This window comes from Borostomias antarcticus, assembly GCF_949987555.1.
Source record: "Borostomias antarcticus genome assembly, contig: scaffold_136, whole genome shotgun sequence".
Lineage (NCBI taxonomy): Eukaryota > Metazoa > Chordata > Actinopteri > Stomiiformes > Stomiidae > Borostomias > Borostomias antarcticus.
In genome coordinates, this window is record NW_028176316.1 from 36,721 (window position 1) to 61,292 (window position 24,572).

General features: G+C 47.4%; 1 protein-coding gene across 1 annotated transcript; it reads right to left on the reverse strand.

Moving 5' to 3' along the window:
• Nucleotides 1–740: 740 nt before the first annotated feature.
• Nucleotides 741–23,379, reverse strand: LOC311328632 (leucine-rich repeat-containing protein 3-like; the record flags this gene model as incomplete). The annotated part of the gene is made up of 2 exons (XM_084462575.1): nt 741–1,885; nt 23,187–23,379. The coding sequence occupies 2 exons, from the start codon at nt 23,377–23,379 to the stop codon at nt 741–743; spliced, it is 1,338 nt and encodes a 445-aa protein (XP_084318701.1).
• Between the last annotated feature and the right edge of the window lie 1,193 nt (nt 23,380–24,572).

The window sequence follows — 24,572 nt, forward strand, 5'->3', positions numbered from 1 at the left end:
GTGCAATACCACTGCTGGAACAACCCCCCCACTCTCTCTCTCTCCTCATCAGAATCAATTAAGGCAGGCAGTAGTTAGTGAGGAGGTCTGATCGCGCCGTCTGCCTGGGCGACCTCGTTAGCGGGGAGGTCAAAGCAGCGAGCGCTGATCATCCGGGAGGACAGGATGGAGGTCTCATCCGGGGACGATGGAGGATCAGAGGACCGATCTGAAGCATCATCACTCTCCAGCCTGATTAATAGACTCTCTCTCTGATTGGTTGTGATGGCTGCAGAGGTCTGAGGGGCGGGGCTTGGGGTCAGCAGGCCCCAATCAGGATGTCATTAGAGCGTCATTAGAGCGTCGTGGTTGAGCTCATTTTCCAATATTGACACTTATGAGAGTATTAGACGAGAGGAAAGGTTGAAAATATTAGTTTCATATTTTTCTCTTCAATGTCAGTGAAACACATTGAAAGTTAAATTGAACTTTCATTCAATGTTCATAGTTCAGCACTTTAGAACAATTAGAAATATATTAAGCAGTTGAAAAAATATAAAGCACACCCAAAAAATGAGACAGTTATTACAAAAAGACAGTTATCACACTCTTTTGAACCTTTTTTTATCAACCAATATTTTTACGGTCATTAGAACAGCATCCATTCCAGCAGAGAGGCTTGTGTGTTGAGACAGTCTATCTCTGTGGCGTTGAAGGTGACGTGTTCAGGTTCTTTTAAACAGGCGGTCCTCGGAGCCGGGTCAGAACCCGGTGCTGAGGGTGTCACCGTCGGCGGGCGTCTTCTTCGGGCTGGGCAGGCTCTTCAGGTACTCCATGTGGCGCCGGGCTTCCGCCTGGTTCTGCCGCACGTAGTACACGACGTACACGACCACCATGAAGAACCAGGCGAACATGGTGACCAGCATGACCACGTCGGTGGTCTTCCGCTGGAGGCTGCAGAAGTTCACGCCTGCGTCCAGCAGCTTGACCAGGGCGTGTCCGGCGTGCTCCCCCGGCGAGGCCGGGTCGTCCCAGCGGCTGCCCTCACCGGCGCCGCGCGCCGAGCTCTCGCACACGATGGCGCCCTCCGTGTCGCGCTCCAGGTCCAGCGCCTCCAGCAGCTCCTGCAGGGCGCAGTCGCAGTGCCAGGGGTTGTGGTGGAGGCGGGTGGTGGCGTGCGTGGCGCCGAACTCCTCGCGCTTGGCGCGGCTCAGCTGGTTGTGCGAGAGGTCCAGAAGGCGGAGCTCGGGCCCCAGGCGCCGCAGGGCCCCGGAGGAGAGCGTGTCGATGCGGTTGTGAGACAGGTAGAGGTGGCGCAGCAGCGGCAGCGCGCGGAAGGCGTCCTCGGGGAGGTGGCGGATGTAGTTGCGCTCCAGGTGGAGGGACACGGTCTCGGGGGGGAGGCCCTGCGGGACCTCGCGCAGCCCGGCGTCGGCGCAGAGCACGGTGCCCGTGTCCCAGGCGCAGTGGCAGGGGTCCGGACACTCGCCCGACACTGCGCCGCGCGCACCCAGCAGGAGGAGGAGGAGGGCCCAGAGGAGGCGGGGCCCCGGACCAGGCCACGCTCCTCCGCCTCGCCGTCGGCCACCAGTAGCCTCGCACCGGCCAGCGTACATCGCCTCACCATAGCCCCCGACGCACACCAGCTCCACGAAGACACACACCAGCTCCACGAAGACACACACCAGCTCCACGAAGACACACACCAGCTCCACGAAGACACACACCAGCTCCACGAAGACACACACCAGCTCCACGAAGACACACACCAGCTCCACGAAGACACACACCAGCTCCACGGAAGAGAGACACACCAGCTCCACGGAAGAGAGACACACCAGCTTCACAGAGACTCTCCAGCCCCAGGAGAGAGACACTCCAGCTCTGGAAGAGAGACACTCCAGCTCTGGAAGAGAGACAGGGGTCCCAGGAGAGCCTGCTGGATGAGGAAAAACAAGGTCAGAGTCAAACAGGGCAGACACACAAACACACACACACACACACACAAACACACAAACACACACAAGACACACACAAGACACACACAAGACACACACACACACACACAGTAATGTTTAAACAGTGCTGTGGAAAAGAATTTCCCCTTGGGGACAGTGAGGTCTAAAGTTTAAAGTCGAGGCTGAGTGTTGAGGGAGAGATGATGGCAGTCTGGAGAGAACAGTGCAAAGGCCTGTGGGTAAGAAGTTGGAGAACTAAACCAGATTAATACCGTTGTTGTGTCTGTTTGTCCTGCTAATCACATTCACCACCAGCTAGCAGTGGGCGTAATGTTGGCCAACTCAAAAGCAGATGTGTCCCCAAGGGTGTCCCCACCCTTTCCATTATGTTTGTCATGTAAAATTGCGAAATTGTATTCAATTTGTTTGATAACAGCAACACAGAATATTTGCTCAGTGAGTAAAAGTTAAAGAGAGGGTCGTATTTTTTTAACCAGAGTTCTAGGAACAAAGGGACGCCATGGTCACTTAGACTTGTGAAACCATTCTGATCTCAACTTTCTGTTTCCCACTGCAGATCAGTCTGGACACCCAGCTATCTCGAACGTTTTCTCTCCGATTACGTTGTGACCGGGCCAATCAGGGACTGGGTTCTGAATGCTGTTCTGCCCCCCCCAGTAAAACACAGCCACTGATTGGTTACCGTAGTTGTGTGAAAATGAAACACAGCCTTACTGTAAGTGCAGTTATTGCAGCAACAGACGCAATAATAACAATTAAATAAGAACAAGAGTATGCTATTAAATAAGAACAAGAGTACTAGTGCACTAGCGGAGTTCCTCGGAAGAAAATACGTTTTCGCAGTTCTTCCGACTGGATTTGGCAAAGGTTTTGTTACACTGATTGGCTGAAGGCCTTAAGTCTGTCAAGGCAAGCGCTCCTGACCACAACACTCACTCTAGATAGAGGGACTCCCAGAGATAGAGGGAATCCCAGAGATAGAGGGAATCCCAGAGATAGAGGGAATCCCAGAGATAGAGGGAATCCCAGAGATAGAGGGAATCCCAGAGATAGAGGGAATCCCAGAGATAGAGGGAATCCCAGAGATAGAGGGAATCCCAGAGATAGAGGGAACCCCAGAGATAGAGGGAATCCCAGAGATAGAGGGAACCCCAGAGATAGAGGGAATCCCAGAGATAGAGGGAATCCCAGAGATAGAGGGAATCCCAGAGATAGAGGGAATCCCAGAGATAGAGGGAATCCCAGAGATAGAGGGAATCCCAGAGATAGAGGGAATCCCAGAGATAGAGGGAATCCCAGAGATAGAGGGAATCCCAGAGATAGAGGGACTCCCAGACGGCAGCAGAGAGAGACAAGAGAGAGACTCTTTAAAGAGAGCTCTCTAGATCTGGATGATCCGTCTCATGAGGCTAGTGGTCAACGGAAGCCCTCCGTCTGTCATCAGCCAGGACCCAGGGAGGAACGGTCATCAGCCAGGACCCAGGGAGGAACGGTCACTGGGAGGCTGTGACGCTCAGAGGACGACAGGACACCATTAATAAACTCTGTTCACACTATGTTCTACTAGTAATAGTCTAATGATTCTAAGTGTATTTGTTAGATATACCCGCAAATTATATCAATTTTCTTGTTTGTCTACAGACATGTGATTTTCGTTGTCTAACGTTGCCACTCTAGCTAACGTGATAATGGATTTCCATCGCTACGGCAACGCGTTGGAATGTTCTCGGATGCCTAGCTGTCCCCATGGATGTATTAATAACTCTGGCTGTCCCCAAACCGCTGCTGCTTAAGTCCCTCATGCCAAGACACGACTTCACTATCATCATAATAGAATGTATAATGGGTCGTCCATCTCATATCCCCATTCTTCCCCCACCAGCCTAGAGAATGAATGGAGGGTCCAGGCCCGGTCCAGTCTGGCCTAGTTTCAGCGCTAATAGGTGAATGGCCGCCTTCCTCCCTCTTCTCTCTCTCTCTCTCTCTCTCTCTCCTTTCCTCTCTCTATCTCCCTCTCTCCCTCCTCCAAACAGTTTCCAGTGGAGAGTTCCAGGATGTTTCCGGAGAGTTCCAGGACGGTTATGCAAAGCGAACCATCTGGCACATCAGGTCAGGACCCCAGACCTCACACCCGTAAAGGGAAACGGGTTCCGTAATGAAACCTAATATTTTGAGCCAGATTTGAATGAGGATTTTGAACTTGATTTGTCTGTTGATGCGCAGGAAACCCAACTGCTTCATCTCTGTCATTCACAGCTTTGCTACAGATTCCGTTACTTTATTCCAAAGTGACCTGTGGTGCTGTTGTTTAGGCCAGGATAGGTATATTGCTGGTATGCTCTAGGGCTAGGCTCTAGTCATATAGAGAGAATGTATAGTTGGTATGCTCTAGGGCTAGGCTCTAGTCATATTGTTGGTATGCTCTAGGGCTATCATATAGGTATATAGTTGGTGTGCTCTAGGGCTAGGCTCTAGTCATATTGCTGGTATGCTCTAGGGCTAGGCTCTAGTCATATAGAGAGAATGTATAGTTGGTATGCTCTAGGGCTAGGCTCTAGTCATATTGCTGGTATGCTCTAGGGCTAGGCTCTAGTCATATAGAGAGAATGTATAGTTGGTATGCTCTAGGGCTAGGCTCTAGTCATATAGAGAGAATGTATATTTGCTGTGCTAGAGGCAGGGTCTTTTATGGAACATCATCATCTTTGTCTTGGTAAGATTCAATGTCAAGGTCCAGGTCTGGGAGGATTTAGTGCAGAAGATGAAGATGCTGTCATCTCTTCTTTGGTAGGTGACAGAAGCACCAGATCCTCTCTCTCTCTCTTTCTCTCTCTCCCTCTCTCTCTCTCTCTGATGCTGTTCCATCCCTTCTTTGGTAGGTGACAGAAGCACCAGATCCTCTCTCTCTCTCCTTCTCTCTCTCCTCTCCCTCTCTCTCTCTCCTCTCCCTCTCTCTCTCTCTCTCTTTCTCTCTCTCCTCTCCCTCTCTCTCCTGCTGTCTGCTGTTGCGTGGTGCGCGGTGGTAAAAGCAGACCCAGAGCACATCAAGGCTTCCAGCTACAATACTGTGTCTCTCAGATCATCAAAACAAGTGAATTCATCATGTATGAGCTCCCAGAGTGCAGTATTGGCCACGCTGCACAGATGGGTTTACCCTAATAGCTCATATGCTGGTAATTTGCAACAATTGTACAATTTTTAAATCGGTGGTGATTAAGAATTGAATACCCAGAACTCAACTGAACGTCTGTGTAAATGAAGTGTATTCTCTATACACCAGCAGCCTTGCCTACATAACTGGATGAGTTACAGCGTGCAGCACAGAACCTTAACACCGTGATCAACAGCTGGACGAGAGACGCAGCACAAGCTGCCACATGCTAAAAGATTTAATAACAGTGGGTGTTTGTTAGGTACTAATCACAACTAGACATGAAGAGAGAGGAGGGAGAGAGAGAGTGTCCAGGAATTTACATCCAAACACCTTAAACCTTTGTCCTTGTGTTCATCACCTCCCCCCAAGTCCCCTGCAAACCCTAGTTTCAGTCTCCCCTTTGTAAATGTAAAACACCTCAACCCTCCCCCTTTGTAATTATAAACACCTCAACTCTCCCCCTTTTGTAATTCATCACCTCCCCCTAAGTATTCACATAGCTGTGCTAACATACAAAATGGCTTCCAGAAGGCCATCTGTCTGCTCCAGAATAACCATCCTTTTGTTCCTTTGTCCCTCTTAGAAACTACCGCCTTTTTCTCATGTCACATGTCTTTACTCTTGGCCACGCCTGCCATTCATTTTCTCATGTCACATGTATTTACTCTTGGCCACGCCTGCCATTCATGTACAATGCAGTAGCCAATCACATCCTGGAAGCACTGTACCTTTGTTTTGATTGCATATAAGCCACAGCAATACCCATGAACGGCACTTCTCTGACTAACCACCCTTGCTGTGTTTCTCAGGAAGTCCTTGCGGCTCGTATTGATTTTCACAATAAACCAGACTCAACCTTTTGAACGTATCTTGGTAAATCTTTTGACTAGACCAGTCTAAAATAACTATCACAGTTTGGCGAACGGGAATGGGAGCACTGCCTGCGTGTTGCCGGGATTCCAGTGGATGAACTGGTGACAGACGTGTCGGTCCATATAGTGGGCGTTGGAAAATCAATTTTCTCTCTTGCGCCAGAGCGCACGCAGAGATTATTTCCTCAGTTCTTCCACTGGATTCTTGAGGCTCACAGGTACGTTTAAACGAACCCTCTTATGGTTCTGAGTTGTATTTGCCTTGATTTGGTTCAGCTTGTTGGTCTGGATTGTTTGAAAACAGAAAACCCCAGCGTGGGTATTTTAGTACTATAAGTTGTGTAATTATCTAAGGAGGTTGTGAACAGCAATAGATATTATATCGTATTGTCTTTTGACTTCGTCCTTGTTTCGTTACGAGAAAATAAGCTGTTCAAGTGAGAGTTTGGTCTCGTGAATCTTGTTCCCCTGTAGTTGATGTACAATTATTAGGTTGTTTATCGGTTGCAGCTTAGAACGGGGTTTTTGAGTTAAATACGCCAAAGAGTTGGCACAGAACAGGCTTCCCTTTTGGCCGGTCGCGGGAGAGTTTAAACCGCGAGCACGTTGAGAGAGTTTTTGCTCAATGGAGATGTAGCTACAGGGCGGAATTGAGAGTTTTGCAATCCGCGTTTCTGGTAGAGATTTTGACCAGAGGGGCTGTACATATTTGGTAGGATCTAGACATCTGGTTTAGCCTGGACCAAATTGCTAGTGCAGCCGAGCATGTTTGTTAATTTTAGTCTGTCTTGTATGTGTTGTTTTAAGCGCTATATAAATAAGCGTTTGTCCCTTTGTTCCTGGGTGACTTGGTAAACCTAACGAGCGTTAGTTTTCACCAAGTGGCTGTACATATTTGGTAGGATCTAGACATCTGGTTTAGCCTGGACCAAATTGCTAGTGCAGCCGAGCATGGTTGTTGTAAACGTGGGCCTTTGTTTCGTCGTGTCTTATGTGTTCACTGTTTGAGCCTCGGCTCTTGATTGTATGTTTGTTACGCGCGCCATGGATCCAGGTAAAGTATTGTAAAGTATTTTTTGTACACTTTTTAGACTGTTAAAATTCTGCTAGATTCCCAGTAGGCTAGCTAGCTGGTTGCCTAGGAGATAAGGAAAACTCCCACTCGCGGTGTTCCGCCATTGAGCCAGAAGAGAACAAAGCACTTCCTGACTGAGTACTAAGCGAATTTAATGTGTCTTAATGTGTGTTTCTTTCGAAATTGTATTCTTTCCCGCCGTGAGTTAACCATAAGGTTTCCTTTCATTGCTGTTTTGGGGTTTTAGGCTGCGTCGTGATTATTAGGGATTTGTTTCTTTAAATTTCCCCGCGCTGCCAAAGACAACTTCCGGGTCATACATGCAACATTTTGGGAGCACCACTAGGTGTCAATGTAACCCCGGCTAATAACATATGGCTAGAGAATGTAACAGAATTCTACTGCTAAACGTCTAGCCTGATGAGATTGTTGTGCTAAAGCATTTTCAATTTCTTACATCCACATCTGACATTTTAGTGTTAAATTCTAAGATTCGGGCTCAGCTAGAGGTGGTTGAGATAAGGTTAAGGGAAAAGCCTGTTAATTCTATAGCACCCAACCAGGCTGTTGCTGCCCCCGCCATTAGCCACGCCCCTTCTCTCTACGAGTTAAGCCACCCCTTTCTACGAGGTATTCGTCCGAACAGGTCAGGAAGGAAGAGCCTCCGATTTGGGGTCGAGCGCCACCTGCTGGAGTTCCCTTGAACAACCCATAAGGGAGATTTTAACTAGCCAAGATAGAGATATATATATAATTTTTAAGGTAAATAAACAGGATAAAATAGATGTAGAGCGAACTCAAAAGTCTGACAGGGTTTTGAATAGGTGTTTGATTCAGGAGTTTGTTTCAATAGTCAATGAATGGCCATAAGCTGTTCGTTTTATGCATTTCTACTGTATGAATTTCATTCATATAATGATAATGTGTTTTTGAGGAGTTGACTTTAGGCCTTCTCCTCTGCTATTGAACCCAGTCTGTGTTTGAGTCTTATTCTTCAGGTGCTATGGACCCTGGGCGGCAGGTCTTTGAGAAGCCTGGATCATGCCTTCCTGGGGACTGCTTGGGACCTGCTGTTTGTCTGTTTAACTGTTTGTTTTGTCTCTCTTTCTGATATGTAGCTTAAGACATAAGGTTAGTGCATAATAGTGGGGGGAATAGATAAGGGTTGCCAGTGTCTTAATCTGAATGCAGCATCTCATAACCAAATTATATATTTTTTTTAAATGGTTATGTTAAATATCTCATTTTTATAGTTTGAGGCACATTCATCGGGCCTGAGTGTTTTTTCTGAGTGTTTTTTTTACAGACAACTGTCGTTCCGGGAGTGATTGGTGAATGCCGAACCAGGAGACGGGCACAGACCGGAGGTGGAGATGGAGGTTACTGGCCTGTTTCCCTACAGATGGGCGATCTGGGGTTCGTGAGATGCAACGCCAACTCCATGTCACCAACTCACTGTGAGCGACAGATAAGTATGAAACGGAGAAGAGACCATTTTGTCCGAAGCAGTGCCCAAATACTCTGTCCTCAAATGCAGAAGAGGGAGGTTTTAGATATACAAATTTTAGCTATACAAATGAAGCTTTGATGGAGTTTTTGATTAGTTAATTGTAAATGAAGCCAGTTCATTTTAGTATCATTTTCTTTGCCCCATCTCTATTTTTATCCTGACTTCAGGAAATTTTTGCTTTCACCCTTAGGGGGTGTTGTTTTTGTTGAGACGAGAATATGGTTATTTTATTTTCATAAAATCGCGAGAGAAATGCTAGAGCCAAATCCAATTGCCTTGATCATGACTGGGGACTGGGCGTGTTGAAGTCATTCTAACACTGCCCCTGATGTCACTGTAGGGTACTGCAGACTGGCTCTAAATGACACTTGAACAGACACCCTGTTTAAGTGTTCCTGACTGAATAACAACATTTTTTCCCCAAAGCAGGAGCTTGCGCTTAACCATATTTCTGAGAATCTCCAACAGATTTTGAATAACCGTTCCTGACCAAAGAGGGGAACAGGGAGACCAGACCAGAGGACTCTCCTTTTGCTCTTCTGTTTTGTCTCTGTTTGTCTCTCTCATCTGTGGATCCACAGACGGAGCACTTCATCAGCCTGTGCTGGGGGAGCGGGAGCGCCGAGGTGAGCCCTCCAGCAGCACGACCCGGGCCGACCCTACGTGGAGCAGTACAGGGATGGACCGGGTTCAGTTCAAGAGCCTGTACGTGCTGCTGGCGCCCTGGCTGTGTGGTGTCCCACCGCACCTTCACCCTGCTGAACCAGGACAGGGACTCCCTCCTCACCCTCCGAGAGCTCGCTGCAAAAGCTGCGGCTGTCTCTGCTTCCTCCCCTGTGCTTTCTATGCTCTCTGTACCATCCACAGACCCTGACAAGATTCCTCCACTGTCCCTGGCAGACATTTCTGACCTACAAGCATCTGCTCCACCTGCGGAGAAAAAGAAATGGAGGAAGTGAGGACCGCCATTTCCTGAGGCTAAGGAGGGGTTCCTGCATCACATCTCTCCTGGGGATTGGGTCCTGGTCCACGACCACAGACGAAGGAGCTGGAACTCGCCGAGGTGGCTCGGGCCGTACCAGGTTCTACTCACCACGCAGACAGCGATCTGAGAGGACTTCGTGGACCCATGCAAGCATTGCCGACGGGTCCAAGCAGCAGAGGACGGTCCACCAGGGGATCGCAAACACCAGGAGATCAGAATGCAGCTGAACCAGAGGGCTCAGAGGCCAAAACCATGGGCCATCACACTGTCCTCTCCTCTGACGAGGAATCGGAGGAAAAATGACCTTGCTTGTCACCTCCTCACAAGATGCACCACACACGCACACACACCTGCACACACTGCAACTAACATTGAACATAACTGATTTCAAACAACGCGACATTGAAGTTGCGAACTAGAAGAGAAGACGCCTTGCATTCCCCAATGACATTCTATTGCCCAAAAGAGAAGTGTCACCTAAATGACTGTTGGGATACACTGTGAACAAGAGTGACCTTGACAGTCACCGCCACACTCTCCTCTCCTCTGATGAGCAATCGGACTGCACCTCTGATCGCACACACTGGAACCTACATTAAACATTCAGAGACGCACACATGGAAGCTATGTTCCATAGGACATCACATGCGATTATTCACAAGAGTGAATGAACTTTGAAATAATCTGAAAAATATCATATTTGTTTACAAGAGTTGCAATGGTTGAAACATGAGTTGATAAATAAGTTTGGGTTTTTCCTCTAAATTGACCAAGAGGTTTTTTGCCCCTCTTACACTGGTAACCATTTTATCTTTTTTTTGCCTTGTTAAATCAAGTTTTTTTGGTGAATGGTTGTCCACTCTTAGACTATAAATAGTATATAATCATGTCATCTTTTTTATCTTGTTTCCTGTCAAATTTCTGAAACAAGGGGTTTTGGTGCGTGATTTTGCACGTGGAAAGAAAATAATAAAAAAAAAAAAAAAGAGAATTTTTTTTTTTGCTCCACCTAGTGGAGAGATTATTTCCTTTCCACATGTATAGCATAGCTGAATGTTTACACTGTGTTTGGATTTTATATTTTATTTTTGTGTACCTGTTCAGGCACAAATGGGGGATTGTCCAGGAATTTACATCCAAACACCTTAAACCTTTGTCCTTGTGTTCATCACCTCCCCCCAAGTCCCCTGCAAACCCTAGTTTCAGTCTCCCCTTTGTAAATGTAAAACACCTCAACCCTCCCCCTTTGTAATTATAAACACCTCAACTCTCCCCCTTTTGTAATTCATCACCTCCCCCTAAGTATTCACATAGCTGTGCTAACATACAAAATGGCTTCCAGAAGGCCATCTGTCTGCTCCAGAATAACCATCCTTTTGTTCCTTTGTCCCTCTTAGAAACTACCGCCTTTTTCTCATGTCACATGTCTTTACTCTTGGCCACGCCTGCCATTCATTTTCTCATGTCACATGTCTTTACTCTTGGCCACGCCTGCCATTCATGTACAATGCAGTAGCCAATCACATCCTGGAAGCACTGTACCTTTGTTTTGATTGCATATAAGCCACAGCAATACCCATGAACGGCACTTCTCTGACTAACCACCCTTGCTGTGTTTCTCAGGAAGTCCTTGCGGCTCGTATTGATTTTCACAATAAACCAGACTCAACCTTTTGAACGTATCTTGGTAAATCTTTTGACTAGACCAGTCTAAAATAACTATCACAAGAGACAGTGAGAAGGAGATAGAAAGAAGGAGACAGACAGACAGACAGACAGACAGACAGACAGACAGACAGATAGATAGATAGATAGATCTGCTAGAGAAGGTATTTTTTGCCTTCTAGCCTAATGCGACACTCTAAAAGCGGGTGCTATTCAACCATTTTTAAGAGAAAACCCCTCTGAACCAGACCAGGTCCAGCCTGGCTGATGTGCGTGGCTGGCTTGTTTCTGTTCAGGACTGGTAGGACGGAAGCTAGTCATGCCACTGAAATAGCTGTGAATTGAAATGACAGGAAATAATGTCTGATGAATTAAGATAGGTCTTGTCATCTGGACACATCAGTTCCAATGCTTCCAATGCTAATCCAGCACAATGAGAGCGGGATAGCCAGTTAAATCATGAGCTCACAACAACTAGCAGCAGCTTCCATAACATTAATGGTAACGGTCAGTGGCTAAAGCAGTTACACTGATGATAACATAAAGTCATCCCCATCCCTACTCTACTTGTGCAGTGGAGATTGGTGGGTGGGTTTTGGTGTCCTTCTTCCGGTCCCTAGTGTGGGTTGGGGTCAGAATAAGGGTTGGGGTTGGGACAGGATCTGACTTATAAGGCAAGGGGTAAAGGTTGGAGTGAAAGGATGAACGTGTGGAGGTTTGGGGTATAGTCCCATTAAGTCATCCCCACCGAGTCTTGAGCCCCGGTCTCCCGGGTGGGAGTCCAATGCTCTGACCACTACTCTACTTGTGCAGTGTAGATCGGCGGGTTGATTTTGGTGTCCTTCTTGATTATGGTGTGCTGGGACTACTGCCTCTTGTGGTGCCAACAGAGAAATGCAGGCCAGCATTGTCGGGAGGGAGGGAGTGATAACCCGACAAACGCTATACTAGCTGCACGGCTAGCCAGCCACGCTCAAACGCTATACTAGCTGCACGGCTAGCCAGCCACGCACAAAGCGCTATACTAGCTGCACGGCTAGCCAGACACGTTCAAACGCTATGCTAGCTGCACGGCTAGCCAGCCACACACAGCTAGCCAGTCATGCACAGAAAGGGGAAATCGTTACAGGTCAGAAAGAACCAAGATTCCAAACAGCACCTGGAACTGAAAACTGTTCCATTTTGAACACTTTCCCAGAGAGCAGTGTCATGGTTCTATTAGAGAGCAGCGTCATGGTTCTATTAGAGGTTCTATTAGAGAGCAGTGTCATGGTTCTATTAGAGAGCAGTGTCATGGTTCTATTAGAGAGCAGCGTCATGGTTCTATTAGAGAGCAGTGTCATGGTTCTATTAGAGAGCAGCGTCATGGTTCTATTAGAGGTTCTATTAGAGAGCAGTGTCATGTTCTATTAGAGAGCAGTGTCATGGTTCTATTAGAGAGCAGTGTCATGGTTCTATTAGAGAGCAGTGGCATGGTTATATTAGAGAGCAGTGTCATGGTTCTATTAGAGAGCAGTGTCATGGTTCTATTAGAGAGCAGTGTCATGGTTCTATTAGAGAGCAGTGTCATGGTTCTATTAGAGAGCAGTGTCATGGTTCTATTAGAGAGCAGTGTCATGGTTCTATTAGAGAGCAGTGTCATGGTTCTATTAGAGAGCAGCGTCATGGTTCTATTAGAGAGCAGCGTCATGGTTCTATTATAGAGCAGCGTCATGGTTCTATTAGAGAGCAGCGTCATGGTTCTATTAGAGAGCAGTGTCATGGTTCTATTAGAGAACAGTGTCATGGTTCTATTAGAGAGCAGTGGCATGGTTCTATTAGAGAGCAGTGGCATGGTTCTATTAGAGAGCAGTGTCATGGTTCTATTAGAGGTTCTATTAGAGAGCAGTGTCATGGTTCTATTAGAGAGCAGCGTCATGGTTCTATTAGAGAGCAGCTTCATGGTTCTATTAGAGAGCAGTGTCATGGTTCTATTAGAGAGCAGCGTCATGGTTCTATTAGAGAGCAGTGGCATGGTTCTATTAGATAGCAGTGGCATGGTTCTATTAGAGAGCAGTGGCATGGTTCTATTAGAGAGCAGCGTCATGGTTCTATTAGAGGTTCTATTAGAGAGCAGTGTCATGGTTCTATTAGAGAGAAGTGTCATGGTTCTATTAGAGAGCAGTGTCATGGTTCTATTAGAGAGCAGTGTCATGGTTCTATTAGAGAGCAGTGGCATGGTTATATTAGAGAGCAGTGGCATGGTTCTATTAGAGGTTCTATTAGAGAGCAGTGTCATGGTTCTATTAGAGAGCAGTGTCATGGTTCTATTAGAGAGCAGTGTCATGGTTCTATTAGAGAGCAGCGTCATGGTTCTATTAGAGAGCAGTGGCATGGTTCTATTAGAGAGCAGTGTCATGGTTCTATTAGTGAGCAGTGTCATGGTTCTATTAGAGAGCAGTGTCATGGTTCTATTAGAGAGCAGTGGCATGGTTCTATTAGAGAGCAGTGTCATGGTTCTATTAGAGAGCAGTGTCATGGTTCTATTAGAGAGCAGTGTCATGGTTCTATTAGAGAGCAGTGTCATGGTTCTATTAGAGAGCAGTGTCATGGTTCTATTAGAGAGCAGTGTCATGGTTCTATTAGAGAGAAGTGGCATGGTTCTATTAGAGCAGTGTCATGGTTCTATTAGAGAGCAGTGTCATGGTTCTATTAGAGAGCAGGTCATGGGTCTATTAGAGAGCAGTGGCATGGTTCTATTAGAGAGCAGTGTCATGGTTCTATTAGAGAGCAGTGTCATGGTTCTATTAGAGAGCAGTGGCATGGTTCTATTAGAGAACAGTGTCATGGTTCTATTAGAGAGCAGTGGCATGGTTCTATTAGAGAGCAGTGGCATGGTTCTATTAGAGAGCAGTGTCATGGTTCTATTAGAGGTTCTATTAGAGAGCAGTGTCATGGTTCTATTAGAGAGCAGCGTCATGGTTCTATTAGAGAGCAGCTTCATGGTTCTATTAGAGAGCAGTGTCATGGTTCTATTAGAGAGCAGCGTCATGGTTCTATTAGAGAGCAGTGGCATGGTTCTATTAGATAGCAGTGGCATGGTTCTATTAGAGAGCAGTGGCATGGTTCTATTAGAGAGCAGCGTCATGGTTCTATTAGAGGTTCTATTAGAGAGCAGTGTCATGGTTCTATTAGAGAGAAGTGTCATGGTTCTATTAGAGAGCAGTGTCATGGTTCTATTAGAGAGCAGTGTCATGGTTCTATTAGAGAGCAGTGGCATGGTTATATTAGAGAGCAGTGGCATGGTTCTATTAGAGGTTCTATTAGAGAGCAGTGTCATGGTTCTATTAGAGAGCAGTGTCATGGTTCTATTAGAGAGCAGTGTCATGGTTCTATTAGAGAGCAGCGTCATGGTTCTATTAGAGAGCAGTGGCATGGTTCTATTAGAGAGCAGTGTCATGGTTCTATTAGTGAGCAGTGTCATGGTTCTATTAGAGAGCAGTGTCATGGTTCTATTAGAGAGCAGTGGCATGGTTCTATTAGAGAGCAGTGTCATGGTTCTATTAGAGAGCAGTGTCATGGTTCTATTAGAGAGCAGTGTCATGGTTCTATTAGAGAGCAGTGTCATGGTTCTATTAGAGAGCAGTGTCATGGTTCTATTAGAGAGCAGTGTCATGGTTCTATTAGAGAGAAGTGGCATGGTTCTATTAGAGCAGTGGCATGGTTCTATTAGAGAGCAGTGGCATGGTTCTATTAGAGAGCAGTGTCATGGTTCTATTAGAGAGCAGCGTCATGGTTCTATTAGAGAGCAGTGTCATGGTTCTATTAGAGAGCAGTGGCATGGTTCTATTAGAGAGCAGTGTCATGGTTCTATTAGAGAGCAGTGTCATGGTTCTATTAGAGAGCAGTGTCATGGTTCTATTAGAGAGCAGTGGCATGGTTCTATTAGAGAGCAGTGTCATGGTTCTATTAGAGAGCAGCGTCATGGGTCTATTAGAGAGCAGTGGCATGGTTCTATAAGAGAGCAGTGTCATGGTTCTATTAGAGAGCAGTGTCATGGTTCTATTAGAGAGCAGGTCATGGGTCTATTAGAGAGCAGTGGCATGGTTCTATTAGAGAGCAGTGTCATGGTTCTATTAGAGAGCAGTGTCATGGTTCTATTAGAGAGCAGTGGCATGGTTCTATTAGAGAGCAGTGGCATGGTTCTATTAGAGAGCAGTGGCATGGTTCTATTAGAGAACAGTGTCATGGTTCTATTAGAGAGCAGTGGCATGGTTCTATTAGAGAGCAGTGGCATGGTTCTATTAGAGAGCAGTGTCATGGTTCTATTAGAGGTTCTATTAGAGAGCAGTGTCATGGTTCTATTAGAGAGCAGCGTCATGGTTCTATTAGAGAGCAGTGTCATGGTTCTATTAGAGAGCAGCGTCATGGTTCTATTAGAGAGCAGTGGCATGGTTCTATTAGATAGCAGTGGCATGGTTCTATTAGAGAGCAGTGGCATGGTTCTATTAGAGAGCAGTGTCATGGTTCTATTAGAGGTTCTATTAGAGAGCAGTGGCATGGTTCTATTAGAGAGCAGCGTCATGGTTCTATTAGAGAGCAGTGTCATGGTTCTATTAGAGAGCAGTGTCATGGTTCTATTAGAGAGCAGCGTCATGGTTCTATTAGAGAGCAGTGTCATGGTTCTATTAGAGAGCAGTGTCATGGTTCTTTTAGAGAACAGTGTCATGGTTCTATTAGAGAGCAGCATCATGGTTCTATTAGAGAGCAGTGTCATGGTTCTATTAGAGAGCAGCGTCATGGTTCTATTAGAGAGCAGTGTCATGGTTCTATTAGAGAGCAGTGTCATGGTTCTATTAGAGAACAGTGTCATGGTTCTATTAGAGAGCAGTGGCATGGTTCTATTAGAGAGCAGTGGCATGGTTCTATTAGAGAGCAGTGTCATGGTTCTATTAGAGGTTCTATTAGAGAGCAGTGTCATGGTTCTATTAGAGAGCAGTGTCATGGTTCTATTAGAGAGCAGCATCATGGTTCTATTAGAGAGCAGTGGCATGGTTCTATTAGATAGCAGTGGCATTGTTCTATTAGAGAGCAGTGGCATGGTTCTATTAGAGAGCAGTGGCATGGTTCTATTAGAGGTTCTATTAGAGAGCAGTGTCATGGTTCTATTAGAGAGCAGCGTCATGGTTCTATTAGGGAGCAGTGTCATGGTTCTATTAGAGAGCAGTGTCATGGTTCTATTAGAGAGCAGCGTCATGGTTCTATGAGAGAGCAGTGTCATGGTTCTATTAGAGAGCAGTGTCATGGTTCTATTAGAGAGCAGTGGCATGGTTCTATTAGAGAGCAGTGTCATGGTTCTATTAGAGAGCAGTGTCATGGTTCTATTAGAGAGCAGTGTCATGGTTCTATTAGAGAGCAGTGTCATGGTTCTATTAGAGAACAGTGGCATGGTTCTATTAGAGAGCAGTGGCATGGTTCTATTAGAGAGCAGTGGCATGGTTCTATTAGAGAGCAGTGTCATGGTTCTATTAGAGGTTCTATTAGAGAGCAGTGTCATGGTTCTATTAGAGAGCAGCGTCATGGTTCTATTAGGGAGCAGTGTCATGGTTCTATTAGAGAGCAGTGTCATGGTTCTATTAGAGAGCAGCGTCATGGTTCTATTAGAGAGCAGTGGCATGGTTCTATTAGATAGCAGTGGCATGGTTCTATTAGAGAGCAGTGTCATGGTTCTATTAGAGAGCAGCGTCATGGTTCTATTAGAGAGCAGTGTCATGGTTCTATTAGAGAGCAGTGTCATGGTTCTATTAGAGAGCAGTGTCATGGTTCTATTAGAGAGCAGTGTCATGGTTCTTTTAGAGAGCAGTGGCATGGTTCTATTAGAGAGCAGCGTCATGGTTCTATTAGAGAGCAGTGTCATGGTTCTATTAGAGAGCAGTGTCATGGTTCTATTAGATAGCAGTGGCATGGTTCTATTAGAGAGCAGTGGCATGGTTATATTAGAGAGCAGTGGCATGGTTCTATTAGAGAGCAGTGTCATGGTTCTATTAGAGAGCAGTGTCATGGTTCTATTAGAGAACAGTGGCATGGTTCTATTAGAGAGCAGTGGCATGGTTCTATTAGAGAGCAGTGGCATGGTTCTATTAGAGAGCAGTGTCATGGTTCTATTAGAGGTTCTATTAGAGAGCAGTGGCATGGTTCTATTAGAGAGCAGTGTCATGGTTCTATTAGAGAGCAGTGTCATGGTTCTATTAGAGAGCAGTGTCATGGTTCTATTAGAGCAGTGGCATGGTTCTATTAGAGAGCAGTGTCATGGTTCTATTAGAGAGCAGTGTCATGGTTCTATTAGAGAGCAGCGTCATGGTTCTATTAGAGAGCAGTGTCATGCTGTTCACATAGTATATGTCATTTACTGATCATTCATTTCAGTAGTCTATGTGATTTATATCTTATATCACTACTCTCAGATAAAAGGGTTCACTTGAGCCAACATTAAACATTGCCACTGCTGACGTATTATATATGTGGAATAATTTTAATGAATGTACAGTAGGCTAATACCAATTGAATACTTCACAATAAAGAGAAAATTACAAAACTTTTTTCCTATAATCTGTGGTAAATATCAACACGATAATCTATCAATCAACCAATCAATCAATCAAGTACAGGAATCAATAAATAACGCATAGGATAGTTTAATAAAAGCAGTGCATGTAGGATGTAGTGTTTCCTACCTGTGAGCTCCCAGAAGATCTGTATTCCACACGCGAGTCAACAACGTTCAGGTCCGGTCTCCATTCAGGGACTGAACCAGGCGAGTCCTCAGTCTGCTGGTAGGACTGAACCAGGCGAGTCCTCAGTCTGGTAGTGAAACATCACAGGGCGTCTGGAACTGCTCACTACCCGGATCACTACTTTGTTTGTGCAAAATTGTGGCCATGAATCAATAACCTACATCACATTGGTAAAACTGTCTGATCGCCTACTTCAGTGACGATCCAACTCTCTCCCTCTCTCTCTCCCTCTCCCTCTCTCTCTCCCTCTCTCTCTCTCTCTCTCTCTCTCTCTCTCTCTCCCTCTCTCCCTCCCTCCCTCTCTCTCTCTCTCCCTCCCTCTCTCTCTCTCCCTCTCTCTCTCTCTCTCTCTCTCTCCCTCTCTCTCTCTCTCCCTCTCTCTCTCCCTCTCTCTCTCTCTCTCCCTCTCTCTCTCTCTCTCTTAAAGGGACCGTCTCGTATCCCTGAATCCTCGCCATCAGCAAACCGACGGATTTCTCCGTAGTTAAAAATAAGTCGTTAATACAGGATACGACCTGTGATTAGACTACCAGCCGCAGAACGGGGGAACCCCAACTATCGCTTGTCTTTAGTGAACATAGCCTAGGTTAAAAAGGCTGAGAATCACAGTAAAACTTCATTCAAATCATTTCAATAATTACTTGTCCAAAGCATGATGAATCCTGTGGAAAATGGTCCCACCTTCTCCCGTCGCTGCTGAATCTCTGTCTGGATGAATCGCTGCGGAGGCAGACAGGGGGACATTAGAGAAGAGCACATCTTCTCCTTCATCACATCTTCCAGCCCCTATCGACGAGATGACGACATCGCTGCCAAGGCCAATTTTAATTGATATAGTCTCCACGTGAAATACAGTATGCATACCGTAACTGTGCTCGCGCGCGCGCGCACACACACACGCGCACACACACGCGCACACACACACACACACACACACACACATTTTTATGAAGACAGTTTCATTACTGGTATATACAGTATATGAATACCATATGAATACATACAAATAACCTTCAAAAAAAAAAAAAAAAAGAAGGAAAAAAAAAAAGAAGGTTGTCAGGAAATGTCATATGTCCAAAATGTCTGGGAGGAGCCCCATCAGCTGAGCTCCAGCCCCCGGGGTAAAGGGCAGGTTGAGCTCCAGCCCCCGGGGTAAAGGGCAGGTTAAGCTCCAGCCCCCGGGGTAAAGGGCAGGTTAAGCTCCAGCCCCCGGGGTAAAGGGCAGGTTAAGCTCCAGCCCCCGGGGTAAAGGGCAGCTCCAGCCCCCGGGGTAAAGGGCAGCTCCAGCCCCGGGGTAAAGGGCAGACTGACCCACATTCCCTGCTCTCTACCTCAGCGCCGGTCCAAATGCCACCGACACACTCTGGGGTCTGACCGGCTCCGTGTGATTGTGCCCTCCCCTGACCAACAGGGCAGCGCAGGACCAGGGAGGAACATTTAGGTGGCTAGTCAGAGGTCGGGGGGATTTTTACTGCAGTTTGACCAATTTGATCAAATGGCAATGGGAGGGTGGGCATAGGCCCCACCCCTACATATTCCAGAGGGAAGCACCCGGGGGCCAGGAAAGTGAGCTGTAAAAACTCTTCCCGGACCTCTCTCAACAAGACGATGGAGCAAGCTCCTGGGAAATGTTTGTCTATTGGCTAAGAACATCTACAGAGCAGTAAACATGAGCTAAACACGTCATGAGAGAGACATGACTAACATAACATCTACAGAGCAGTAAACATGGGCTAAACACGTCATGAGAGAGACATGACTAACAGAACATCTACAGAGCAGTAAACATGAGCTAAACACGTCATGAGAGAGACATGACTAACAGGAGAGTGTGAAAATAGAGAAGTTGCCTACATGGTCGGCCATCATGGGCGGTATGACGAGCGGCGTGGGCAGAGTGGGCCGTGATTGGCCGGTATGACGAGCGGCGTGGGCAGAGTGGGCCGTGATTGGCCGGCCAGCCGTTGGGAGACTGGAAACTAGAATGACCAACTATGTTAGTAAGCCTGACCATTTGGAGGGTTAGAGGCCATGCAAATGGAGAGGGCTAGGGCTGGGCTACACTGGGCTGGGCTACACTGGGCTGGGCTGGGCTACACTGGGCTGGGCTACACTGGGCTGGGCTAGGGGTGGGCTAAACTGGGCTGGGTGTGGGCTAAACTGGGCTGGGCTAGGGGTGGGCTAAACTGGGCTGGGCTAGGGGTGGGCTAAACTGGGCTGGGTGTGGGCTAAACTGGGCTGGGCTAGGGGTGGGCTAAACTGGGCTGGGCTGGGTGTGGGCTAAACTGGGCTGGGTGTGGGCTAAACTGGGCTGGGTGTGGGCTAAACTGGGCTGGGCTGGGCTAGGGGTGGGCTAAACTGGGCTGGGCTGGGTGTGGGCTAAACTGGGCTGGGTGTGGGCTAAACTGGGCTGGGTGTGGGCTAAACTGGGCTGGGCTGGGCTAGGGGTGGGCTAAACTGGGCTGGGTGTGGGCTAAACTGGGCGGGGCTGGGCTGTAATCCTATCAGGCGTAGGCGTCCAGATGGAGCTGCTGGTTCCGGCTGACCTCCCCCTCCTCAACACTGTGATCACATCTGCCCTCGGGAGAATCCTCTTCGCTGGGGAACCGGACGGGCACGGCCCTCACGTGTGGGATGAGAGGCTTCCATTCTATAAACCCCTCAGTTCCCAGCTGAGAACAGCATCTGTGAAGACAACCATATGACCCAGCTGCATCGTTCATCAGTATTGCCTCCACCCTCACTTGCCCCTCCCTTAGTTTGATCTTAGGTACAGTAGATGTCCTGATTTACAAACACATGCGATCACCTCCCTTAAGTACAGCTCAGCCAACTAAGGCAGCGGAAATAATTGAATGGCGCAGGTGGGTAGTATGGTGCATGAGAGCGGTCAGCTCTGCTACACCTGCACAACCTCCTTGGCCTGATGCAATCAAGACACTTCAAGGTACAGTAATATGACTACCCCCCCCCCCCTCCCCCCAGAGTCAAGTTTAGGATTCCAAGAGATTAAAACATAAAACAAGTGACAGGCAAGGATTGGCTCAAGAGAATAGTGGCATACGCAGAAACAGAAAGAGAGAGCATGTATAATAACTGTGTGTGTGTGTGTGTACAGTATGAGTGTGTGTGTGTGTACAGTATGAGTGTGTGCATGCGCGAAAGAGCAACACCAGAGAACCATGACTTACTGAGCCCCTTCAGCATGTTCATTAGTGAGCATATGGATCTATAGATCTGTGGATATGTATTCCATATGCAGACGTTGCTGCCCAGGTTGCCACATATTCAAATGCTTTTCTTCAGTGAAAACGTAGCAGGGTTAGAGTCTGGCTTTTCAACCCTTAAGAGCATCTGCCCTCGCCTTGACTAAACCACACCACATGTCTGCAGCAATTCCATTTTGATTGGATAGAGAGGAGAGAGACACGGAGAGAGAGGGTGAAACAGAAGAGACAGAGAAACAGTGAAAGGGGAGAGAGAGAGAGATAGAGGGAGAGAGAGAGATAGAGGGAGAGAGAGAGAGATAGAGGGAGAGAGAGAGAGATAGAGGGAGAGATGAGAGAGAGGGAGAGATTAGAGATAGAAAGAGATAAGAGACAGAGGTATAGAGACGCCTAGAGTGGTGTAGTGGAGGGTATACGGAGCTAGACCCACGTCTTTAACCATGGACCCACAGTAGACACACTTCTTTAACCCTGGACCCACAGTAGAACCACCTCTTTAACCATGGACCCACAGTAGACACACTTCTTTAACCCTGGACCCACAGTAGACACACTCCTTTAACCATGGACCCACAGTAGACCCACGTCTTTACCCATGGACTCACAGATGAACCACTTCTTTACCCATGGACCCACAGTAGACACACGTCTTTAAACACCACTAATGTAAAAACTGTAACATTTCTGCCGCAGTAGACACACTTCTTTAGTCAAGAGTATTTCTTTAGTCGTCCCTGCACCCCTGCCTAGAGACAGCCCTGACTGTGACGGAGACAAAGAGCAGCGAACGCTACCTGACTGAACGCTACCTGACTGAACGCTACCTGACTGAACGCTACCTGACTGAACGCTACCTGACTGAACGCTACCTGACTGAACGCTACCTGACTGAACACTGAAGGGAAGTCAAATGGCATCGACACTGACTGAGACGCCATGAATAAATGAGCTAATTGGCTGCAGCAGGAACATTTACATACTCACCACAGCAGGGCGGAGAGACATCACCAGAGCAGGCACACAGAGGAATGAGAGACTCACAGGAGAGACATCACCAGAGCAGACACACAGAGGAATGAGAGACTCAGGAGAGACATCAACAGAGCAGACACACAGAGGAGAGACTCACAGGAGAGACATGAACAGAGCAGGCACACAGAGGAAAGAGAGACTCACAGGAGAGACATCAACAGAGCAGGCACACAGAGGAAAGAGAGACTCACCAGAGAGACATCACCAGAGCAGACACACAGAGGAATGAGAGACTCAGGAGAGACATCAACAGAGCAGGCACACAGAGGAAAGAGAGACTCACAGCAGAGACATCAACAGAGCAGTCACACAGAGGAAAGAGAGACTCACAGGAGAGACATCAACAGAGCAGGCACACAGAGGAATGAGAGACTCACAGGAGAGACATCAACAGAGCAGGCACACAGAGGAATGAGAGACTCACAGGAGAGAGGAGGACTGGAGAGAGATGGTGAATGCAGAACAGCAGAGAGGATTGACAGGGCGAGGAGAAGTGTTAATGAGTGTGGAGTATTAGTGAGAGATCAACCCCCCGAGGAGAAGTGTTAATGAGTGTGGAGTATTAGTGAGAGATCAACCCCCCCGAGGAGCAGTGTTAATGAGTGTGGAGTATTAGTGAGAGATCAACCCCCCGAGGAGAAGTGTTAATGAGTGTGGAGTATTAGTGAGAGATCAACCCCCCGAGGAGAAGTGTTAATGAGTGTGGAGTATTAGTGAGAGATCAACCCCCCGAGGAGAAGTGTTAATGAGTGTGGAGTATTAGTGAGAGATCAACCCCCCGAGGAGAAGTGTTAATGAGTGTGGAGTATTAGTGAGAGATCAACCCCCCGAGGAGCAGTGTTAATGAGTGTGGAGTATTAGTGAGAGATCAACCCCCTGAGGAGAAGTGTTAATGAGTGTGGAGTATTAGTGAGAGATCAACCCCCCAACCCCACCTCTCCTCCCCAGCGACTCCATACCGCTGCACCACTCGCACCCATCCTCTGATTGGTCCACACACTCGCACCCATCCTCTGATTGGTCCACACACTCGCACCCATCCTCTGATTGGTCCACACACTCGCACCCATCCTCTGATTGGTCCACACACTCGCACCCATCCTCTGATTGGTCCACACTCGCACCCATCCTCTGATTGGTCCACACACCTCAACGGCACACATCGCTCATTGTATACTCTATATAAAACACCGCCCAACAATCACACTACACACACACTGTACCGTACACACACTCCCCACACACACACTACACACACACTGTACCGTACACACACTCCCCACACACACACTACACTCTGCACACACACTGTACCATACACACACACACTACACTCTGCACACACTGTACCGTACACACACTCCCCACACACACACTGTACCGTAAACACACTCCCCACACACACACTACACTCTGCACACACACTGTACCATACACACACACACTACACTCTGCACACACACTGTACCATACACACACACACACTACTCTGCACACACACTGTACCGTAAACACACTCCCCACACACACACTACACTCTGCACACACACTGTACCATACACACACACTACACTCTGCACACACACTGTACCGTACACACACTCCCCACACACACACTACACTCTGCACACACACTGTTCCGTACACACTCCCCACACACACACTACACTCTGCACACACACTGTACCGTACACACACTCCCCACACACACACTGTACCGTACACACACTCCCCACACACACTACACTCTGCACACACTGTACCGTACACACACTCCCCACACACACACTACACTCTGCACACACTGTTCCGTACACACTCCCCACACACACACTGTACCGTACACACACTCCCCACACTCCATTCTGTATTCATCACATCATTTGATATTTGAATGTGAATGACACCTTCCTCTGCTGTATTAGCTGTAGACTGACTACAGACCTCCTCTGGTGTAGACCAACTACAGACCTCCTCTGCTGTAGTGACGACAGACCTCCTCTGCTGTAGACCAACTACAGACCTCCTCTGGTGTAGACCAACTACAGACCTCCTCTGCTGTAGACTGACAGACCTCCTCTGCTGTAGACCAACTACAGACCTCCTCTGCTGTAGACTGACTACAGACCTCCTCTGGTATAGACCAACTACAGACCTCCTCTGCTGTAGACTGACAGACCTCCTCTGCTGTAGACTGACTGAACAAACCTCCTCTGCTGTAGACCAACTACAGACCTCCTCTGCTGTAGACTGACAGACCTCCTCTGCTGTAGACTGACAGACCTCCTCTGCTGTACCCTCACCACCGCGCCATGCCCCAG